Source organism: Henckelia pumila, chromosome 4, assembly GCF_033568475.1.
Source record: "Henckelia pumila isolate YLH828 chromosome 4, ASM3356847v2, whole genome shotgun sequence".
In the NCBI taxonomy this organism is placed as follows: Eukaryota; Viridiplantae; Streptophyta; class Magnoliopsida; order Lamiales; family Gesneriaceae; genus Henckelia; species Henckelia pumila.
This window is the reverse complement of record NC_133123.1, coordinates 171,263,830-171,288,815: the sequence shown is the minus strand read 5'-3', so window position 1 is coordinate 171,288,815 and position 24,986 is coordinate 171,263,830. Positions and strand designations below refer to the sequence as shown.

At 34.3% G+C, this 24,986-nt stretch overlaps 2 protein-coding genes across 7 annotated transcripts; one reads left to right on the top strand and one right to left on the bottom strand.

Annotated features, from left to right (window-relative positions):
• Positions 1 to 5,474: 5,474 nt before the first annotated feature.
• Positions 5,475 to 7,557, top strand: LOC140865173 (germin-like protein 5-1). Its single transcript, XM_073269723.1, has 2 exons — positions 5,475 to 5,789; positions 6,855 to 7,557. Exons 1-2 carry the CDS (start codon positions 5,669 to 5,671, stop codon positions 7,391 to 7,393), a joined length of 660 nt encoding a protein of 219 aa, XP_073125824.1. The 5' UTR covers positions 5,475 to 5,668; the 3' UTR covers positions 7,394 to 7,557.
• Positions 7,558 to 11,810: 4,253 nt separating this feature from the next.
• Positions 11,811 to 22,763, bottom strand: LOC140864897 (uncharacterized). 6 transcript variants are annotated; one of them, XR_012144404.1, is made up of 5 exons: positions 22,607 to 22,763; positions 21,994 to 22,193; positions 20,444 to 20,705; positions 20,251 to 20,343; positions 14,675 to 16,044 (listed from the first exon to the last, which is right to left on the bottom strand). XR_012144404.1 is itself a non-coding variant. In XM_073269306.1 (3 exons), exons 1-3 carry the CDS (start codon positions 22,240 to 22,242, stop codon positions 14,568 to 14,570), a joined length of 432 nt encoding a protein of 143 aa, XP_073125407.1. In that variant the 5' UTR covers positions 22,243 to 22,266; the 3' UTR covers positions 11,811 to 14,567. The 6 variants fall into 6 exon arrangements, 1 of the variants encoding a protein (XP_073125407.1); XR_012144406.1 differs by lacking the exon at positions 20,444 to 20,705; XR_012144403.1 differs by lacking the exon at positions 14,675 to 16,044 and having other exon boundaries at positions 19,606 to 20,343; positions 20,444 to 20,723.
• Between the last annotated feature and the right edge of the window lie 2,223 nt (positions 22,764 to 24,986).

Sequence of the window (24,986 nt, the reverse complement as noted above, 5' to 3'; positions counted from 1 at the left end):
GGGCCTTGCACCATCGGAGTGCCTCGTCTCAAAGGTCCTGCCCCTCGGTCCCTACGATCATATCCTCACCTGGTAAACAAGCAAGCGTAGTGAGTCTAACAACTCAGCAAGCATAAGCAGTATTAATAACAAGGGTTAAAAATACAGTCGGTCATACTCAAAATACGGTACATACTATACTTTTGAAAGTTTAGCTAAACACGTACATGATGCATGAGAAATAAAATAATCTCCAACAATGAACTCACGCAATAAAACTTTTAACCTTTCCTTTCTTAACTAATCAACATGCTTTTTGCTATAACTAAATAAAATAAGACGAGCCAAAGTAGCTTTGAATCTGAAATTTAAACTTTAAACTTAGCTCCTTGAATTGTGACCCTTTGTTTTGATCGATCAATGGCTGCAGTGCACTATGCCGGCAAGACGTCAAGATTTTTCCCGACGCGACTTACCCCTTTTTCTTTCATTTTCTTTCATTTGGTAGGGATCCCGAGATTTGTCCCGATCTCACTCTACCCGTCTAGTTTGGTAGGGATCCCGGGATGTCTCCCGGTCTCGTTCTACCCATCTATTTGGCAAGGGAGTGAGGCATCCCCCACCCCACAATACCCTGTCTCGTCACAATCAAATCACCTTGCTCATAAAAATATTTTCCTTTCTTTCTTTGACTTCGACTCAAAATATTTAGCATGCAATTAAAAAGAATGCCTTTCTTTATAACTTCTTGCTCGACCCAAGGTCAAGCCTTTAAAACTAAAAACGTGTATGCCTTTTCATGAATGAATGCTCAACAAAAAATGTAGGTAATGGGTGAGTGAGGGGCTGCCCCTAAGTGTAAACACATTCCTTAACTCTTCATCTCACATTCGAGGCAACAACCCGAGCAATCGCACCAAAAATCTCTTAACTCTATCACCCCTTAACCAAATGCGACCCCGCTCGAACCGACACTTTTCAAACACTCCAAACTAACCATATGACCAGGTTTCAACTTCATTTGAAAGCCTAAGCAAAAAGACCAAAAACCAAAACCGGACAGCCCACTTTGCCTCAAAATTTCTGCACCGACACCCTAACTTCAAAAATTCATAACTTATTGAATACTTATCCGAAACGGGCCCATTTTATACCGACGCGACCACAACATCATGAACTAAACCTAGGACCAGCGCATGACCTGCCCAGGTCTCGTCCAGAACCTGCCCTGTCCCGAAACCCAACTGCCCTGTTCAAAGCAAGCACACTCAAACACACAACTACCTTGTGAAAACACCTCCAATCATATATCCTTGCCTCTACCACCCATCCAAAATAATCTCAAGAAAAGGATAAAAACGGTCTTTAACACTCGGAAAATTCAAAAAGTCAAGCTCTCGGTCCAAACCTCCATTTTTCTTATCTAAAATTCTAAAAATTAAAGTCTTGGAAATTAACCGCCGAATCCTCCATCACCGCATTTCCGGAACCGGGAACCTCTTAGTCAAGCATTTTTAAATAAATAACTTAACAAATTGAGCAACTCTAGCTTTAAAAGAAACTAAGCAATTAAATTCAAGACATTCAAAAAAATATAAATATAAATACTGAAAATTAATTTAGGCACTATCTTAGGAATTAAAATCAACACTTTAAATATTTTGATGTCGCAACGATAATTAAGATTTTTAAATAATAAACAGAGCGATTAAAATAATTTAAACAAACTAGGCAAACGTTTAAAAGTAATCTAAATAAATACACGAGCAGAAATAAAAACTTTAAAATGATTTGGACAGATAAAATATTTTAAATAAAATAAACTAAGCATTAAAATAATTTAAAATAAATAACCACTAAATTTAAGTTATTTAAAATAAATAAATTGGGCAATCAAAAGTATTTAAATAAATAAGCTAAACAGTTAAAATAATTTTAATGAATAAACTAAACAATTAAAATCATTTAAATATGCAAGCTTAAACCTTTAAAATATTTAAAGCAATTTAAATTGTACAATAAAATCATTTAGACAGATAAACTTAAACAATTAAAAGTATTAATTAAATAGCTAGTAAAATAATCATTTGAATAAATAATAAAAATATTTATTAACAAATAATTCAAATAAAGAATTTAAATCAATTAAACTTAAAAATAATAATCCTAATATTTATTAAATTAATTCATGCGATTTAGTACATTGGATTTTAGGCATCACAAACTGGACCACTTTCTAAATTTGATTCTAAAATAGATAATAAAGAATTTGAAAATTTTAAATGTCTTTTATCTCTTAAGTGTAAAAGAATTGGAATATCTAAGAATAATCTAAATAAAGGCTTTACTGTTACTTGAACTAAACCGATATGAAGAAACTTATGCTTCTTACGGTGTTCTAGAATTGTTTCTTTTGAAAATAATCTTATTTGTGTAAGATTTTTAGTAATTGGAATTGTTTGTTCACAAATCTTGATTGAATAATCTTGTTTAAAATCAAACTTTCCTATATCATAAATTGTTTTATAATTTATTTTAGGAATTGACAAATTTTGTAATCTTGATTCAATTTGAGCTATTTGTATTTCTTTACAATTTAAACTTTCTTGATTTCTATCAACATGTATTTCTTCTTCATCATCTATTTGAATACTACTACTATTACAATCATAATTCTTACTTGGAACAATTGTTGTCAATAAACAATTCAAATTAAAAACAAAACTTCTAATTGATTTCGGTGCAGATCAAAACTGTATCCGCGAAGGATTAATTCCAACCAAATATTTCGAAAAAACAACTGAATGATTATTTGGTGCAAACGGAAGTCCTTTGAAAATTAAATACAGACTCTCAAATGCACATGTGTGTAATCAAAATATTTGTTTTAAAAATATATTTTATCTTGTTAAAGATATAGATCTAGATGTTATTCTTGGTACTCCATTTATATTTCAATTATATCCTTTTAATGTAAATGAAAAAGGGATACATTCAATTGTTTTTAGTAAAGAAATTAGTTTTTTTTTCTAGATCCAACACCGATTCAAGACATAAATACTTTAAAGAAAAGATAAATTTTTTGAAACATTAATATGATTAATTCAATAACTTTGCAGATGGAAAATAAGAGAAAGAGTCCAGTTTCACAAGTTGGATCACATGATGATAAGTTTTAGGTATTTAGAGATATGCATCTTCCTTTACTCCCAGAGCCAATTTAGACAGAGCAAAACATAGAGAGATAAATCTTAATATTTTTCCTCTGTATCTGTTTTAAATTCCTCTGAAAGAATTCAATTTTTTGTATTTCAATATTTCAAACTTATCAATAAATAATTCTTCAATCAATCCATCTGTCTACTCCGTTTATTACTACAATCATGCCTCTCCCTCGCTTCCATACCATGTCCCCCTGTCATCCTGGTACTTCTGGTATCAGAGCCAAGTTTTAGTCAATTTATTCAATTAAACAAGCCTTTATTCTTAGCCAATTAAGCAAACCTTTAAGTCTGATTTAGTGTTGATAAGCCGTTAAGGGGTTGCAGTAAGTCTCGTTGGATAGAACAGCAAGTCGATTGGTGTTCCCTCTACGTCAGATCTCAAGGTTAGCTTAAGCGATTAAGTTGCAAGGTAAAATTTAATTGTTTGAATTAACTATGTCTTGGTCTATTCCTATGTTCTCTAGGATGTCAAGGTCCAGTAGTACGAAGTCAAGTAAGAATTATGATTGTAATAGTAGTAGTATTCAAATAGATGAAGAAGAAGAAATAAATATTGATAGAAATCAAGAAAGTTTAAATTATAAAGAATATATATATATATAGAGTTATTTGCACCAAACACCCCTGTGAAATATTGAAAATGCAAACTTCTCGCCTGTGAAATTTTAATAGGCATCTTTAACCCTAAACTTTTAAAAAATTAGCACACTCGCCCCTTCCGATGAGTGATTGTTGCACACGTACCCCTCATGCGACTGGACAAAGATTTTGATATTTTTTTTTGAACCAAATACCCCTGTGAAATATTAAAAACGCATATTTGACCCTTGTGAAAATAATTTTTAAATCTATTAAACTCATAATACACAATTTTTATTAAAATCTAATTATAAAATATTTAGCAAACAATTTTTGTTTTATTAATTTTATTTTTAATTTTATTATGATTATATAATTATTTTCTAAAAAATATTATTATTTTATCATGTTATCATTATTTTATTAAACTTTTTTTTGTTTCCAACTTTTCCATTAAACATGCATTCACAAACAAGTATTTAAATAATTTCAAGTACCAAAATATTGAACTAAACCGATAAGTTTAAACATATTGCTTTTTCGATTTAGGACTATATATTATTGAACTAAAATTTAAATTTTTCGAGAATATGTATTGCATAATTTGTAATAAATAAAAAAAATAACATGCTTATATAATTCTAAATCGAAAAAGTAACATTCATGAACTTATCATTTGGTTCAATATTTTAGTATTTTTAGATATTTAAATCCTTATTTATGAATCATGTTTAATGAAAAGTTGAAAACACGAAGTGATTTGATAAAATAATGATAATGAGATAAAGTTAAAATTTTTATAGAAATAAATTAATTAAAAATTAAAAATTTATATTAAAAATAAAAAAAATTAAAATGTTTGAAAAATATTTTATAATTAGATCTTAATAAATATTGTGTATTATTATTTAATGCAAATTATGCAATGCATTTTAAAAAATTTAGATTTTGATTCAAAAATCTATAATCTTAAATTGGAAAGTAATATGCATGAAATTAGCATTTTAATTTAATATTTTGGTACTTTTAGGTATTTAAATCTCGTTTATAAATGCATTTTTAATTGAAAAGTTGGAAACAAGAAGAAATTTTAATAAAATAATGATAACAACATAAAATAATAATATTTTATAGAAAATAATTATATAATCATAATAAATTTAAAATTAAAAATAAAATTAATAAAACAAAAAGTGTTTGCTAAATATTTTATAATTATATTTTAATAAAAATTGTGTATTATGAGTTGAATAGATTTAAAAATTATTTTCACAGGGGTCAAATATGAATTTTTAATATTTCACAGGGGTATTTGGTGCAAAAAAAATATCAAAATCTTTGCCCAATCGCATGAGGGGCGCGTGCGCAACAATCACTCATCTGAAGGGGCGAGTGTGCTAATTTTTTAAAAGGTTAGGGTTGAAGATACCTATTAAAATTTCACAGGGGATAAGTGTGGGTGTTTGGTGCAAATAAATATATATATATATATATATATATTGTCATATTGACTCTTTACAAAATCCAACATTGGGCAATTAGATTCTTGGATAAATGACGTATGCATATGGTGTTAAAAACATTTGGTAACTTACGAAAAAGAATGAAATAATGTTCCATTGGCCCACAAATATGTATCTATCTTCACCGATCCCTTGACTTTGGGTTTACGATGCCATATTTGTTTCGGGCTTTAAGAAACACAATCTTCCACTTCATCAACTCTTTAAATTAATTAATTCAACTCCCGATATCCCATTATAAATAACACACGACCTCTGTTTTTCATTAATTACCCACAATTTAATTTTGTGTTCTTCCCTTTCTGCATTTCTCTTGATTATTATTACACTGTTTTCACTATTTATTTATACAAGGCAGCAGCCATGGCTGATATAGGTGGAGCTGGGATGATGCTTATAGTGTTGATGGCTATAGCTATGAGGATTCATGTTTCTGCGGATCCAGACTTGCTTCAAGATATTTGTGTTGCTGATCTCACTTCTGGTATTATATTCTTAATTTCTTCCCTTTTTAAGTCTAAATTAATTCCCTTTTTGTTCAAGCACATCGCGCGGTGAGTTCGTTAATTGGGCTTCAATTTAAGATTAATTTGTAATTAAAAATAACAATAACAATTTAGACCAACACGAAAAATGGGTTTTATTTAATCGATTTCATGAAACTTCAAAGAAATAAAAGTAGGAATAATGTTTTCATGTTTCAATTTATTTCCTCTAAAAATACCTTAACTACAAAATTCATGTCTTCCAAAAATAAAAGATATAACTAAAATAGAATACAAATAAAATTAAAATATATTTATATTACATAAATTGTTTAAATATATTACATATATTTATTTTATTCTACATAAACATATTAAAAAAGTATAAATGGATTTTACAAAAATATTGTAATAATTATTGTAAGACAGTTTCTAGGAATTTATTGGACCGAATTAATAAATAAGGGTCTAACATTGTATTTTTAGTTTCATTAATTGAGGAAGTATGTATACCTTCAGTTTCATTTCAACTAATTCTGCTCTCAAAATATCAAATTATTATTATTACCTTCAGTTTCATTTCAACTAATTCTGCTCTCAAAATATCAAATTATTATTATTATTATTATTATTAGGTTTTTGTTGATTGGGTACTCAACAAAAAATCACAAGTTAAAGATATTGTTACAATGTAATACAATATAATTATACGAAATGAAACCATATATCAGTTCCATTTTACATCGATATATATGCCAAAAAAATTTATGAGACTGTCACATTTATCATTTTTTTTAGACAGATATTGGATCTGACATTAATCATAAAAAATTATTATTTTATGTATCAAATAATTATTTTTATTGTACATATAGAATCCACCGTCTCCGTCTCATGGATTGAAGGATACTTACTCGTTAAAAATTAGACAAATATGGCTCGCTTAATGAAGCCACATTCTAAGTATTCAAGAAAGCAAATAAAATAAATTTCTACATGAATATGTTATGTTATATATGTCGAATTGGATTCAACATGATAATAAGTTAGAAAATATTGAATAGCCGTGAAGTTGAACGGATACCCATGCAAGTCCAACGTGACGGCGGAGGACTTCTTCTTCGCCGGCCTAGCCAAACCCGGCGCCACCAACAACTCGGTGGGGTCTACCGTCACCGGAGCCAACGTGCAGAAAATCACGGGCCTCAACACCCTCGGCGTGTCCCTCTCACGCATCGACTATGCCCCCGGAGGCCTGAACCCGCCGCACACGCACCCACGCGCCACCGAGGTCGTGTTCGTCCTCGAAGGCGAGCTCGACGTCGGCTTCATCACCACGGCCAACGTGCTCGTCTCAAAATCTATAAAGAAAGGGGAAATCTTCGTGTTCCCCAGAGGACTAGTTCACTTCCAGAAGAATAATGGAAAGAGCACCGCCGCAGTCATCGCCGCCTTCAACAGCCAGCTCCCCGGAACGCAGTCCATAGCCACCACACTGTTTGCGACAACGCCGCCGGTGCCGGATAATGTTCTTACGAAGGCGTTTCAGGTGGGGACCAAGGAGATTGACAAGATCAAGTCCAGATTCGCACCCAAGAAATGAAAAGAGCAAAGGCTAATTGTATTGGTACTTGTTGCTGATCATCGTTAAGAAATTCCTATTTGTATTATTTGACTGGTGAATATTGTGTTTATTTTATTTCCAAATCAAAATTATATAAATGTAAAAATAAATCACTATCATCTATGATGTAATTAAAATTTTATCTCGGGTTCGGTCCGGTAGAATTGATCTTTCAATCTTTCAATACGCGGGTTGGGTCGGATAGATAGTTCTCTGCAAAGACAAAAATAGGGTTAGGGGCACCGAAAGTGTGTTCGATGTGATCTTTTCGATGTCTAAGTCAGTGCTTACAAGGCGAAGAACGTAATAAATTTGAGAGAGCAAGATAATATAAGTGAGTGAATGCTTGAGCAAAATTTAATGTGAAACGACTCTGACTAATAAAATACTGAAACTTTTTTTTTTAAAGTATATATACTAAAAACATTAACTTGACATATATGCCCATACATATATGTATAAACATTGAACATAAAACTCTTAAATAAAACTTGATAAGTAACTTGAATGGATAATAATTAAATATCCAATAAAAATCTTGAAACATTCAATATTAAAATAATATCTTTAATAAAAATCCTTAGGTGATGCACACATAAAATAACCACAATAAAAAAAAGGTATTTTTAGTCACTCAAACATAAAATGCGGAACACGTTTAATAAAATATCTCATCTCAACACATAAAGAAAACTCTGAAGCGACGGTCACGGGTGTCGTCTGCCCATGTGCTCATAGGCCCTCACCGCCGGTAGGAGCTACATCACTATCATCGTGCTCACCTGCACCATATAAGCGTAGTGAGCCTAGAGGCTCAACATGTCTAAACCTTTGTAACAAGGGTTAAAATAATGCATCACATAATCATACTAATACATATACATAATCCATGACCATGCGTGCATGCTCTTAAAATATTGTATCAAAATACATTCATGTCATAACTTTCATAATAAACTAATATCCATGCGCTATATCATATAATACATAACATCATTTGAGCATGTCATAATCATAAAGAACTATGTAGGTTATATCCATGAGTGTGGCTCGTAATCATGAGCGACTGATCAGTCTAAGAACCATCGTATGTGACGGTGGGTAAATCCACCTCTATGCTGGTAGTAAACTACCCTGTGCTCGGTGGTAAAACCACCTCTATGACGGTAGTAAACTACCTCTGTGCTAGGTGGTAAACCACCTCTATGCTGCCACATCACTTCAATTTCCATAAAATATTTTTCATGCTCAACATTTAACATAATCATAACATGTAAAATTTCATGAATGCATGCACTGAAAAAGGGTGTCCGTAATATATATTTAATTAATTTTTCTTAATAAAAATACTAATACTTGAAAATAACTTTCATGCATAAAAATAAATTAAATATATATTTCGGACTTAGTAAATTTTCATGGGTTGGTCCAGACTGCTGATAACTCACTCTAAGCCCATTAAATCTTAAGGTGGCCCATTAATTACGTAAAAGCCCAAAAATTATTTTTTAAACTTAGCTGGGCCTAAATAAAATATTTAAGCCCATTAAATCTTAATTAAACCCAATAAATTCCTAGACTGGCCCAAAATCCACTGACTGGCCCAAAAATTTCCATGAGCTCCCGAACCCATAAAACTCATTGGGCTAACTTAAATAAATTATTTAAGGCCCAAATAAAAATATTTGGAAGCCCAAATAATTTTTTAATTAATCTTAAAAGCCCAAAGACCACTTAAATTAATAAACACTAAAAAAAATAAAATACTCGAGCCCGACCCACCTAACCCGGACCCGGACTCTACTGACCTAAACCATGGCACCCAGACCCAACCCAGACCCAGACCCAACCCGAAACCCACCCAGAACCCCCAACCCGACACTCCCCTCTCTTCTTCTTCTCGGCTGGGCGAGCAGCGCCACTCCCGGCGTTCGGACGGCCAACTCCGGCCACCAATGGCCGGAGTACTGCCACTCATGTCTAGCCCACACCCAGGCGGTTCTAACAAAACAAGAATCAGACCAAACCATGGCCCAAGGAGAGAGAACGACCGCCTGCAACAAGACTGATTTCCCAGCTCGCGCACAGACAGGAGCAGCAGCAGCGTTTTCGATCGTGCGACCTACTCCGACCACCAAAGACCGTGCAACCACTTCTCAATCCTAGCCAACATCTAAAGGTTTCAAACCAGACAAACCACGCCCAAAATGGTATCCTGAGAAAGGAGAACGAAGTCTTCTTCCTCAGAATCCTTAACTGCTCGATCTGCTGCACCAGAAAAGAATAGGTTCGACCTGGACCTATTCAGCCCCAAACCAACCACATCACACCAGCTTAGGGACCCTAAGGTTGTCCTTGGATGGTATTTGGATTTGACAGAGGATTTCAAATTAATGGATTTGATAATAATTGACTTGAATTCTTCTTTTTATTAAATCTCTTGCTTGGATGAACATAAAATTTCAAAGTTAATTTTAAATACATTGATTAGAAATATCTTGCTTGGCTAAAAAATTTAAAAATTTCAAATCATAGAAAAACATGCTATATTATTTTTTATTTCGTTATATATTTTAAAATAAAAATAATTATTATTATTACAAAATAATATTGTCCAATTTAAAATGATATAAATTTACATTTTCTTTATTTAAATTGTATTAAATACTAAATTTACATATATTATATTTTTTCTAAAAAACAAATATATATTTTATTATAATTAAACTTCATAAGTTAAAAAAACTAGATTCATCAAATACCTGAGTTTTAACATAAATCAATCAAATTCGTTGACAATTTTTTTTTCATCATGCTAGTGACACAAAAAGTATTTTTTGCACAATCATTTTATAATCAAATTAAAATTTTAGTAACATACACCGATAAACAAAATTATAATAACACATATCTAATATCCAACTCAAAATAAAGTAGAGTTATTGTATCCAACAACTAAATTCTTCGACGAGCTCGATACTCTTCATACATTTGCATCGCCAAAGTTTCTCGAAACATTGTTCATTCTCTTGTTGTTCGAACTGTCATTATTTGTGAAACGACTACCTTCTAATACTACTCAAAATTTTTTTTTTAATAGGTAAATATCTAAATATAAAATATATTTAAAAATCATGCATCTATAAATGAGTAAATAAAACAATACTTAATATAATATATATAATTAATTAAAACGTATATATATATATATAATAATAAATAATGACTTTTTAAAATAATTATAAACATAAACAATTTCCATAAAAATGTTCCCACAAAAATCCATAATAAGAATTTGCATGCAAACAAAATAAGTATAACATAAACCCATAATTAAATCATTATCAACCTCTCAATAAAAATTCTCACCTAAAGTTCATAAACCCATAATTAAATCATAAAACATGTGCGAAAAACATAATAATATTCAATTCATTGAAAACTTGACTAGAGCGATGGTCACGGGCTAGCCGGCCGCCGGGAGCTCATGCGTCTTCACCACCAGTCGAAGCAACATTCTCTAGATCTATTTCTTGCTCACCTGCACCATTTAAGTCTAGTGAGCCAAGAGGCTCAGCACATTCTATCTCATAGTAACAACATGAATAAAAATGATGTACCACATAATAAATGCAAGATACATAATAAATAATATATATATATATCCATGCATGTCCTTATAATACATGTATCATAATCATCACGTAACATAGCATACATAATCATACGTAATCATTGACCGGCTAAATCGGTTTGATAAAAATCTACTGGCAAGCGCACCAAGTCAAGTAATAGTAAAGTGGACTGAGAGTCCAAGTATCGATCCCACAGGGACTGTTGTCAATTCTCAAGATTTAATTATTTTACTTAATCTAGACAAAATAATAGAAAATATTTTGAATTAAATAAAATAAGAATATAAAATAAAAACTGCTTAAGAAATACGAATAAAAATAACTAAAGATAAAAATAATTAAAATAAAGACAACCAAGACACACGTAGGTACCGAACAAATCTTGTAACATGTAGTCGGTTAAGGACTCAGATTTAATCTTAATTCACGGGAATTCTCCTAATTTGTTCAAATGACTATTTCTAGAACAATAAAACCTATTCAAATATTGATGAACTAATCTTTCGTAATTCTAATCAAATTTGAATGCATTAAATATTTGTGAAAATTTAGTTTACACCCAAACCGCACACTGAAACCGAATTCTATTTCTAGTCGATTTTACAATATGTTAATTATCAGAGTGATCAAAATCAATACCTCCTCTGTCGACTTGGAATCGATTAACATGCAAGCAAACAGTTGATCAGACTATTCACAAGATAAATATAAATCTAACAATCAATAAAATAAAATCAACTCTGAAAAATCCCAAACAAACATCCAAATTTTCTACATGAATTTGTTCGGCCCAATCACGCCGTCTTGGTTGAAAATAAACTACTCAATAATTAAAAACAATAATTCAAAAATAAAAATAAAAAGAAGAAAAGAAAGAAGAAATCTTATCTCCCAAGCCTTGTAGCCGCCTCCTCTATGTTGTGCGCGTTCTGGAACTTCGAAACCCTAAATAATATGTTATATCTTGTATATATATGATCCGGAACGCCTACCAGTTAATTTCCTCTCAAAACAAGGATTTTTCGGAACACATATGACCCCCGAACACGCGCGCGTGCGCGGCATAGGCCTCGCGCGCACGCAACACATAAAAACAGAGGCCTGGACACGAAACTCGCGCGTCTCAAGATCTAGCCGTCGGATTGAGCTGAAATTTGGACAGAAGCTTCCAAACATCTTGAACTTTAATCGGAATGGTGGAGATAGGATTTGGAGCTTTCTAAAATTAAATTTGATTTTTTGAACAAAGCTGGTCCATAATTCACTCTTCAAAAATATATTTTCCTACAAAATTAATCCAAGGAGTAAAATACACACACATGCACTAAAACACATAAAAACACATAAAAATAATATGAATTCACACAAAATAGACATAAATCTATCATGAAATAATGCATACAAAATGCACTTATCAACACCCCCATACTTAAACCTTGCTCGCCTCGAGCAAGACATGAAAAAACAACATGCAAACAAAAACATAAGTGAGGACGATTCATAAATGTGCAAAGCCTCCGAGAAGTTCAATTACAAAACCAAAAACACAAACATGCTCTCAACTTTTCATAATACACTTTCGGTTTAACGTGAACGTGTGTGTGTGAAATGTCATTCCAGTTTCATGCAACTTAGACCGAATTCGTCTCAAATCTGCTTAACGACCTGTGACAAATTAGTGCAAGTTTCACTTTTCAAGTGCACATTTCTTCCAACGACCTCTAGACAAACCCACCTCCCTTGAGATAATAAATTACACACCTCCAGATTTTGCACCCGGTATTGCTTTAGCCCCAATAATTACCCGCTGACTTAGCTATAACTGGCTAGGATACGAAAAATCATTCTATTTTTTCTTTCTAATCCCCTCGTCTATAGCCCGGATGGAGCATCAATACCATTTAATCCGCATACTTAGCCTTAAATTTAATCTTCTTTTTTTTTTAGGATTTTAATCCTTTCAAGGCCCGGATGGAATTGAATAATTTTTTTTCCTCTAGGTGCGCCCAAGATCATAAGTGTCTTACTAAAGCCTCATCAAAATTCATAAAACACAATCAAGATCCACAAATCACCTATTGCCGTGCAATGGTCAAACAGACAGAAACTTCATCAAATCTTTCGCTACAATTCACTGGTCTAACATTAGTGCTTAAAACTATTCATGGTTCAACCTACAGTTTCTCATGTCCAGTCAAGAGAAAAATTTTTCAAATTTTTTTTTTTTCAAATAAACTTCATCATCATTGGCTACCATGACTCATCCTACTCATGCAAGACAACACAAACGAATTTAAACAAACAATATGAAAACAAACACGAAACATGATAGATGAAACAAAAACAATGCAAATAAACTATTCTACCCCCCAATACTTATCCAAAGCATTGCCCTCAATGCTTCAAAACAATGAACAGAATGCATAACAAACACACAAATGCAAAGACGAACAAAAAACACAATGAGAACAAAAATAACACTCCCCTGGTTTTCAATTCATCCTCTTCCTTCTTGACAGTATCAGCTGGGACATAAGCAACAAACTGTGTATATCGGCAGGCTCGGCAAACTAGAATGGGAAAGAAGTAAAAATTAAATAAAAAAAAACCAAGAATAAAATAAAAAAACAAGGGAAAGAACTCTGGGTTGACTCCCAGTAAGAGCTAAGTTTATAGTCTACAGCCCGACTATGCAGAAGCAACCATCAAAGAGCGGCTGCCGCCCATAGTAAGAATCATTCGACTCTACGTATGGGTCTTGATTTCCTTCGCCCTCAAGCTTGGCGTGATATATGCATGGGAAGCTCGTCGGTCCAATAACACTCAGTCGGAACTGATCAGTTCGGAAGGAGACTCGGATTGCAGGCTGAAGCTCATGGAGGATGGAATATTTTGGAGGTGGCGTCAATGGCAAGAAATTATCTTCTAACGGTGTACATGGAATGACCATTGACGAGGTAAAATCTATAGCCTTGTATGTTTCTTCCTCCTCCAAGCCCACTATTGGCTCTTCTTCACAAGAATATTTCTCAAAAATTATTTCTTCATGCGCTGGCTCAGTTAGTTCACTCTCTTGGCAGATCTCAAAAATTGGTTCTCTAAGAAGCGCAATCTGTTCATCCAAAAGACTCTAAGACTTGATACGGCTTTCTAAGAATTGATTTGTCTCTGTCTGTTGCCGAAAAATATTCTCCAATTGAGCCACATGATCCTCAAAATACCCTACACACTCTTCTTGATGCTTCGGTGGTTGGTTCGAAAAATTTTCAGAGTCGATATCTGGAGGATATTGGTGACTCCAACCCTGCAGTGAAGGATCACAATGCTAATGGTAGTCGAAATCTGCCATATCATTTAACAAGTGCATCGCACTGTTTTCATCTCTGCTGAACAAGTGACTGCCAGTGGCCAAAGCTCAAGAATCTACCCAACTTCTTGTAATCTCATCCAAACCACCATAAAAAATTTGAACTAGAGTGTAGTTCGAAAAATCATGACATCTAAACCTGTTAGCCAAATCATTGAATCTCCTCCAAGCAGCATGGAAAGGCTCCGAGTATTGTTGGCCAAACCTTATGAACACCTATCGATGATCCATCTCCAAGTACCTCACAAGTAAGAAAAAAATAATTAATAATTAAAAATAAAAAAATAATGCAAGAAAAAAAAATGTCTAGTTTCAAGCAAATAATCTATCATAATATTAACTAAACAGTCCCCGGCAACGGCGCCAAAAACTTGACCGGCTAAATCGGTTTGATAAAAATCTACTGGCAAGTGCACCAGGTCAAGTAATAGTAAAGTGGACTGAGAGTCCAAGTATCGATCCCACAGGGACTGTTGTCAATTCTCAAGATTTAATTATTTTACTTAATCTAGACAAAATAATAGAAAATATTTTGAATTAAATAAAATAAGAATATAAAATAAAAACTGCTTAAGAAATACGAATAAAAATAACTAAAGATAAAAATAATTAAAATAAAGACAACCAAGAATCACGTAGGTACCGAACAAATCTTGTAACATGTAGTCGGTTAAGGACTCAGATTTAATCTTAATTCACGGGAATTCTCCTAATTTGTTCAAAGGACTATTTCTAGAACAATCAAACATATTCAAATATTGATGAACTAATCTTTCGTAATTCTAATCAAATTTGAATGCATTAAATATTTGTGAAAATTCAGTTTACACCCAAACCGCACACTGAAACCGAATTCTATTTCTAGTCGATTTTACAATATGTTAATTATCAGAGTGATTAAAATCAATACCTCCTCTGTCGACTTGGAATCGATTAACATGCAAGCAAACAGTTGATCAGACTATTCACAAGATAAATATAAATCTAACAATCAATAAAATAAAATCAACTCTGAAAAATCTCAAACAAACATCCAAGTTTTCTACATGAAATTTGTTCGGCCCAATCACGCCGTCTTGGTTGAAAATAAACTACTCAATAATTAAAAACAATAATTCAAAAATAAAAATAAAAAGAAGAAAAGAAAGAAGAAATCTTCTCTCACAAGCCTTGTAGCCGCCTCCTCTGTGTTGTGCGCGTTCTGGAACTTCGAAACCCTAAAAAATATGTTATATCTTGTATATATATATGATCCGGAACGCCTACCAGTTAATTTTCTCTCAAAACAAGGATTTTTCGGAACACATATGACCCCCGAACACGCGCGCGCGCGCGGCATAGGCCTCGCGCGCACGCAACACATTAAAACAGAGGCCTGGACACGAAACTCGCGCGCGCGCGCTTGATTCTCGCGAGCGCGCAGTACAAAAATTCTGCACCGAGCGACGATTTTCAAAAATTCATATCTCAAGATCTAGCCGTCGGATTGAGCTGAAATTTGGACAGAAGCTTCCAAACATCTTGAACTTTAATCGGAACGGTAGAGATAGGATTTGGAGCTCTCTAAAATTAAATTTGATTTTTTGAACAAAGCTGGTCCATAATTCACTCTTCAAAAATATATTTTCCTACAAAATTAACCCAAGAAGTGAAATACACACACATGCACTAAAACACATAAACACATAAAAATAATATGAATTCACACAAAATAGACATAAATCTATCATGAACTAATGCATACAAAATGCACTTATCAACACCCCCATACTTAAACCTTGCTCGCCTCGATCAAGACATGAAAAAACAACATGCAAACAAAAACATAAGTGAGGACGATTCATAAATGTGCAAAGCCTCCGAGAAGTTCAATCACAAAACAAAAAACACAAACATGCTCTCAACTTTTCATAATACACTTTCGGTTTAACGTGAACGTGTGTGTGTGAAATGTCATTCCAGTTTCATGCAACTTAGACCGAATTCGTCTCAAATCTGCTTAGCGACCTGTGACAAATTATTGCAAGTTTCACTTTTCAAGTGCACATTCCTTCCAACGACCTCTAGACAAACCCATCTCCATTGAGATAATAAATTACACACCTCCGGATTTTGCACCCGGTATTGCTTTAGCCCCAATAATTACCCGCTGACTTAGCTATAACTGGCTAGGATACGAAAAATCATTCTATTTTTTCTTTCTAATACCCTCGTCTATAGCCCGGATGGAGCATCAATACCATTTAATCCGCATACTTAGCCTTAAATTTAATCTTCTTTTTTTTTTAGGATTTTAATCCTTTCAAGGCCCGGATGGAATTGAATAATTTTTTTTCCTCTAGGTGCGCCCAAGATCATAAGTGTCTTACTAGAGCCTCATCAAAATTCATAAAACACAATCAAGATCCACAAATCACCTATTGCCGTGCAATGGTCAAACAGACAGAAACTTCATCAAATTTTTCACTACAATTCACTGGTCTAACATTAGTGCTTAAAAATATTTATGGTTCAACCTACAGTTTCTCATGTCCAGTCAAGAGAAATATTTTTCAAAATTTTTTTTTTTTCAAATAAACTTCATCATCATTGGCTACCATGACTCATCCTACTAATGCAAGACAACACAAACGAACTTAAACAAACAATATGAAAACAAACACGAAACATGACAGATGAAACAAAAACAATGCAAATAAACTATTCTACACCCCCATACTTATCCAAAGCATTGCCCTCAATGCTTCAAAACAATGAACAGAATGCATAACAAACACACAAATGCAAAGACGAACAAAAAACACAATGAGAACAAAAATAACACTCCCCTGGTTTTCAATTCATCCTCTTCCTTCTTGACAGTATCAGCTGGGACAGAAGCAACAAACTGTGTATATCGGCAGGCTCGGCAAACTAGAATGGGAAAGAAGTAAAAATTAAATAAAAAAAAACCAAGAATAAAATAAAAAACAAGGGAAAGAACTCTGTGTTGCCTCCCAGTAAGCGCTAAGTTTATAGTCTACAGCCCGACTATGCAGAAGCAACCATCAAAGAGCGGCTGCCGCCCATAGTAAGAATCATTCGACTCTACGTATGGGTCCTGATTTCCTTCGCCCTCAAGCTTGGCGTGATATATGCATGGAAAGCTCGTCGGTCCAATAACACTCAGTCGGAACTGATCAGTTTGGAAGGAGACTCGGATTGCAGGCTGAAGCTCATGGAGGATGGAATATTTTGGAGGTGGCGTCAATGGCAAGAAATAATCTTCTAACGGTGTACATGGAATGACCATTGACGAGGTAAAATCTGTAGCCTTGTATGTTTCTTCCTCCTTCAAGCCCACTATTGGCTCTTCTTCACAAGAATATTCCTCAAAAATTATTTCTTCATGCGCTGGCTCAGTTAGTTCACTCTCTTGGCAGATCTCAAAAATTGGTTCTCTAAGAAGCGCAATCTGTTCATCCTAAAGACTCCAAGACTTGATACGGCTTTCTAAGAATTGATTTGTCTTTGTTTGTTGCCGCAAAATATTCTCCAACTGAGCCACATGATCCTCAAATCTCGTAGGTTGTCACACACCCACTTCAACTCCCTTAAAATATTTTTCATTGTCCAGCATCGCACATATACATATAGTATCATGCACATACATAAAATTTTTTATGGTCTTATTTTCATAAAATATTGCCCGTAAATATATATTTAATTAATTAATAATATAAAAATAAAAATAATAATTTTTCATACTTAAAATATTCATGCAATAAATAAATATATATTTACGGACCATGCATAATTTTCATGGATTGGTTCAGGCTGCTGACTCCTTAGACTTAAGCCCATTAACTTTAAGACTGGCCCAAAATTTCACAGACTGGCCCAAAAATTCTCATGGGCCGCCAAGCCCATAAAAATCATTGGGCTAACTTAAATAAAATATTTGAGGCCTAATTAAAATTATTTGGAGACCCAAATAATTTTTATAACTAATTAATTTAGCCCAAAAACACAATAAATCATTAAACACTTAAAAATAAAAATACCCGAGCCCGGACCATCTAACCCAAACCCGGACCAACCTGACTTGACCCATGACCCTACTGAACCAACCCAGGCCCCAGAATTGACCCGGTACCCAGCTGGAAACCCAACCCGATCCCCCTCTCTTCTCTCCACTGTCGCGGCTTGAGCAACCTCCAAACAGAGGCGGCGGCCGTCCTGCACCGGCCACCACCGGCCGGTGCACCCCTACTTATACCTAGCCCACTTCAAGAACTTTCCAAAAAGCCAAAAACCAGACCAAAGCATCGACTATGGAGGGAGAACGACGCTCTGGAATCTTTCCCATCTGCAGCTCACGTGCAGACGTGAGCAGTTGCGGCGTTTTCCATTGTGCGGCTTGCTCAGACCACCAATGACCATGAAACCACTTCCTAGACCTAAAAAAATCCATACGGTTCTAACCCAACAAACCACGCACAAATCCATGGCCTGAGGAAGGAGAACGAACCCCCTTTCCTCAGAACCCTGAACCTGCGCGAACCATGCACCAAAAACCAACACCTTCATGTCTGACCATTCCAGACCCAAACCGACTACACCACTCAACCATAAGCACCCTAAGACACATCCCTAACCCCCTGCCAATAGCCTGATCCGAACCATATCAGAAAAGAAAAGAAAAACGTGAGAAAATATGGGAAAAGAACATATACGGTTCAACATGGTTGCATATTCTTTATGAAAATCTAACACACATGCAATATCAATGGTTTTCATGCAATAGTCAGAATATAAAACTTAAATGGTGGCCAAAAAAAGAATTCAAACGTGCCTTTCTTGAATATTTCGAAGAAAACGATAATATGGCGCGTACGGCGATCACCGGGACAAACGATCTACAATCTTTTGCTTAAAATCTTCAAAACTTGTGTGTGCAAGTGGGTTTTCTGCTAACGAATGATGAAGAAGAGAAGAGATGGCGGCTAGGTATTCTACGTGAAGAAGGATTGAAGAAAATAAGCTAGATATATTTTACTTATTTATTTAGATTTTTGGAAGATAATATATCAAGTTAAAATAAAAATATAACTCTTAAAATTAAATAATTTCTGACTAATTTTCGTAATATATATATATATATATATATATATATATATATATATAATTTTTAAAACTCCTTAAAAGTCTTTTAAATAGCTTATTTTTGTGAAAATTGCTTTCAGATATAACTGTATATATAAAAACTATTATTTTATGAAAATAATACCTTAAAATAATATTTTAAGGCTCTTAAAATTATCTCAAAAATATTTAGAATAAAATCCATATATCTCGTCCGTCCACGGTCCCGACTACGCGATCGAAAAACTTTATTTCTAAAAATCTCATAAATAACATAAATGCGGGTTAAATGCTATAAATAATATTTAAATCATGCAAATAAATTCACGTAATCCACATAAAGTCATTTAACCCATTTTCTAAATTTTAATTTAATTATTTCCTAGTTATGCATGCGAAATCACCTAAGAAAATTCTGGGCGCTACAACTTGTTCTTCTTGATCACTCGAATCATTTTTAGTCACATCCCTTTGTCCTAATTCTCGGTCCACTTCATCTAATAATGGATTTTTTGGCATCTAATCACGGATAAAGTTATGTAAAATGCAACAAGCATTGATGATTCTAATTTGTGTTTTTAGATCATAAAAACAAGCCGTGCGCAAAATTGCCCATCTTTTTTTAAGCAAACGAAAACTCCTTTCAATTGCATTTCGTGCGGAAGAGTGTCGAAAATTGAACAATTCTTTATAATTTCTTGGGGTGTTACCTCTTCACTCGTTGAGATGATAAAGAGTTGCTCTGAAAGGTGCAAGAAAACCAGGACCATTTGTATATCCAGCATGAACAAGATAATATTCATCTAAAAACAATTTACAAAAATATGAAGTTAGAGATTGCAAAACTTTATTTAAAAAAATAAAAAATAAGAAACTTAGATCAACTCAGAATTTTTAACTTACTAATATTAACTTTTAAACCATTATGTCTACTCATTGCATCACGTAGCACTTGAGCATATGAACATTTGATAAGCCCTTGTATGATAATCACTCGTTGACAGATCTTTGTTCATATATCTTTGACGATGCCAAGTTCCAATAATTACCATAAGAACATTTACCAATAAAATAATTATATATGTCTCTTCGTCGTTCTTTTCAAATTTATCTCGTGAACATTTTCTTCCTGTCTGTACATCTTTTTCAACAATATCCATTGATCCTACATTTAAAATACAATCTAAACGTTGATAATAAAACACAGCTTCGATGCATAAACATGATATTACTATCTCAACTAACGTATATCAATCAAGTTAAGAAAATGAAATATAGTACTGTAGGCAAATGAAATACACATCAACTTGACAGCTAAAATACTAGATATCCTGCATATTTGTAAATGGTGAAATAATGAAAATATTCCTAAATAGGAGGAAAAGTAAAATATGCTTCTGTATATATATGATTCCTCCTAAATAATGTATATATTCATAAATAGGATTAAAAAAACTTTACTCTTCAAATTATCTACATATGCTAGCGATTAATTACGAGGAAAAGTAAAAAATATATATATACTTCGTATAATTGGAAAATACTAGATATCCTGCATATCAATTATTTAGGCAAAACTGTTTCAATTGCAAAGGCAAATGAAATATAGTACTGTAGGCAAATGAAATACATATCCACTTGATGGGCTTTAGTTGTTCATAGTGCATCAGCCCCTGTTTTGTGGTCTGAAAGAAAAATGCACAGAAGAATACATATCACGCATCCGAAACTCGTTTTCGGGCAAATGGCTATGCGGGCTTTGTTCAGAAGCAGTGGAAGAACAAGTGAACCGAAATCCAATCGCCATTGAAGATGCTATAAGCAGTGGAAGTACAACTGATGTACAGTGCTAGTTTTTGTTTGTTTGTTTTTTTTTTGCTGGTAGAAGTTGTAATTTCTTGAAGGCATTCCATTCGTATCTGTTACTAGGCAACAATTTTTACATGTTTATAGTGCTAAAGCACAAATCAGATCACAAGGAGTTGGTATATTGACTCTTGAGAACAAATTTCACCCCTCTCGATTCAATTGTTTTATATTAATATCATTGTAATATTGAATTAATGACCCTACACAAGCTAAATTCTTTTCTTCTTCATCGAATAAAGGGTGAATTAATACTAGTGTTCCACGTTGGGTTTCTGTTCTTGTAACTAATAACTTAATTTCGTGGTTTTAATGAATGTTTTTTTCACTCAAAAAAGAAATTATAGAGGTGGGAACTTTAATTTATGTAGCAGACCTAATGATTCAAACATAAACGCCAAGAAAATGAAAGCTTTAAATATTTTTTTATTCGAATTCGACCAATTTCATTAACCAATTACAGTGAATTCATATCTATGTGTAACACCAGAAAGCACAATCTGAGATATATTTCGAAAAATGGGACGTTCAAATTGACAAAATAAAAAAAGAATACTGATTTTTGTGTCCAAATAGAAATTGCATACCTTGGTTTTCTTAAGTCCGAAGGCAGCCACCGCCTTGGTTTTCTGAACGCCAGTGGCAGTCACCTCCTTAGTTTGATCGAACTTTTTGCTGAATTTCTGCGACAGATTTGGATTTGATCCGCCGCCCAGCGACGGATTATCGGCGTCGTTGCTCCCTCCCCATGGATGATCGTGGTGAGAGCGCTGCCTTGAAGAAGAAACTAAAGAGAAGAAGAAAGCAAGCGGAGGAGATTTCAAATGAACGGGCATAAGGAATGATTCAAATCAACTCATTTTTGGGTACAAATTCATGGCCAAAATCTAACAGATTTGAAATTTTAAATCCATGGTCTACCCAAACAGATGTAGTGGATTTGGGCTGTGGAATTGAAATCCAAATCAGCCTAAATCCACTCATCCAAGCAGGGGCTAAGGAACCCCTTGATAGCCCAGACCAGCAGCCATGCACGCACACTAGCAAAAAACGTGAGTATGAACAAAGAAAGCACCAAAACGTGAATTAAATCATCGAGTTCTTGCATATAAATCGTAAATCTCGATATCAAGCAATAAAATCAGCCAATGATGTGCATACATAGCTTATATGGTGTCCAAACGAAGGAAATAAACATGCCTTGATAATAATTCTTGAAGATGTATGCGTAAATGGCCCCGAGACGACGAACTCTCAAAGAAAAACTTGAAGATCGGCTAAGGCGCTGAGTTTTCTTCTGCTAACTGATGAAGAAGATGAAGAATGAGGTGGGGGAGATGGGGTGTCGGCTGATAGAGGGAGGCGTGGGGGTCTTGGGTAGGTTAAGGTGGGGTTTTGTTATTATTATACTTAGGATAATTAACTAATTAGATAATATACTATAAAAATAAGTTTTAAAACTTCTAATACCCACCTAATCTGATATTAAAAAAATATAAATCTCGAAATTATTAATTAAGGGATTTTTAAAAATCAATAAAAGTCATTAAAATAACTTATTTTTGCTAAAAACAAACTTTCTAAAATACATAAATAAAATACCAAAAATTTTGGAAATAAAAAGTTCAAAATAATAATTTATGGCTACTAAAATCTCAAAAAAAATAATTGGGATTAAAAAAATAATATCTCGTCCGTCCACGGTCCTGTCTACGCGATCAAAATAATAAATTTCTTAAAAATCTAGAATTTTCAAAATTATAGGTTAAATGCTAAAATAACTTAAATCATGCACATAATAGACATAATAACACATAAATAATATTTAACCCATATTTCTAAAATTTAGATAATTAAATTTTCCTAATCATGCACGCGAATTTACTTATAAAATTAAATTTTCCTAATCAACTGGACTTTGACCATCGGTATGACCTGCGTCCTCAGCCTTCGCTCCTCCCTGGCCAAGATCCTAAATGGCCTCTCCTCAAATGCTAAATCCGGTTCTAACTGTAGAGACTCGTAATCCAACACATGCGACGGATTCGAGATGTATCTCCGTAGCATGGATACATGGAAGACGTTGTGCACTGCCGCAAGCCCTGGTGGCAAAGCCAAACGGTAGGCTAATGTGCCAACTCTCTCCGAGATCTCAAATGGCCCAATATACCTCGGATTAAGCTTGCCTCTACGACCAAATCTCATCACCCCTTTCATAGGCGATACCTTGAAAAATACATGATCACCAACATCAAACTCAAGATCTCGTCGTTGAGTATTAGCATAACTCTTCTGATGACTCTGAACAGTCCTCATATGATCCCGAATCTGAGTCACAATGTCTGCAGTCTGCTGTACAATCTCGGGACCAAGTAAAATCCTCTTGCCAACCTCATCCCAATGCACAGGAGATCTGCATCTTCTCCCGAAGAGAGCTGCATAAGGAGCCATACCTATAGATTCCTGGAAACTGTTGTTATAGGTAAACTCCACCAACGGCAGTCTAGTCTCCCAAGAGCCCTGAAAATCGATGACGCAAGCTCTCAATAGATACTCGAGAACCTGGATCACTCTCTCAGATTGCCCATCTGTCTGGGGGTGGAACGCTGTACTGAACAGTAATCTAGTCCCCAATGCTGTATGCAGACTCTTCCAGAACGCAGATGTGAACCTCGGATCTCTATCGGATACAATAGACACTGGTATGCCATGCAGTCTAACAATATCCTTGGTATAAAGCTCCGCATACTGGTTCAAAGAAAAAGTAGTCCTCACCGGCAGAAAATGAGCTGACTTGGTGAGTATATCCATGATCATCCAAATCACTGTACATCCTCTGGCGCTCCTCGGAAGACCAACTACAAAGTCCATAGTGATGTTCTCCCACTTCCACTCTTGAATGGGTAGAGGCTTAAGCAACCTTGCTGGACGCTGATGCTCTTCCTTGACCTGCTGACAAGTCAAGCACTCAGATACAAATTTTCCAATGTCTCTCTTCATGCCCGGCCACCAATATAACGACTGCAAATCTCTATACATCTTTGTACTTCCGGGATGAATGGAATAGGGAGATGTGTGAGCCTCTGTCAAGATCTCGGTCCTCAACTGATCAACGTTCGGTACCCACATACGACCACGGTACTGAACGATGCTATCAATGATAGTATAAAGAAGACTGCCCTTGGCCTCATCCCTCTGCCTCAACCGCTGTAACTCCTCATCAGCAGGCTGTCCATCCCTGATACAATCTCGAAGATTCGGCTATACTACTAACACTGCCAAGCTCGGTGCGTGACCGCCCGAGTAGAACTCCAACTCAAATATTTGAATCTCCTCCCAAAGTGGCAACTATACTGTAAAACAGGATACCACCGAAGTCTTCTGACTCAACGCATCGGCAACCACATTAGCCTTACTTGGATGGTAGCTAATGTCACAGTCGTAATCCTTCACCAACTCTAGCCATCTGCGTTGCCTCATGTTCAACTCCTTCTGGGTGAATAAGTACTTGAGGCTCTTATGATCGGTGAAAATATTGCACTTCTCACCATACAGATAGTGCCTCCAGATTTTCAAAGCA

Excerpts from the sequence above, each read along its gene's own strand:
- LOC140865173 (XM_073269723.1), top strand. The coding sequence starts at position 5,669 with ATGGCTGATATAGGTGGAGCTGGGATGATGCTTATAGTGTTGATGGCT. Across the intron at positions 5,790-6,854 it reads TGTTGCTGATCTCACTTCTG|CCGTGAAGTTGAACGGATAC; the intron begins GTATTATATTCT and ends AATATTGAATAG.
- LOC140864897 (XM_073269306.1), bottom strand. The coding sequence starts at position 22,242 with ATGCCCGTTCATTTGAAATCTCCTCCGCTTGCTTTCTTCTTCTCTTTA. Across the intron at positions 20,344-21,993 it reads TCGGACTTAAGAAAACCAAG|ATGAATATTATCTTGTTCAT; the intron begins GTATGCAATTTC and ends AATTGTTTTTAG. Across the intron at positions 14,658-20,250 it reads TCATCTCAACGAGTGAAGAG|GTACTTGGAGATGGATCATC; the intron begins GTAACACCCCAA and ends CTTACTTGTGAG.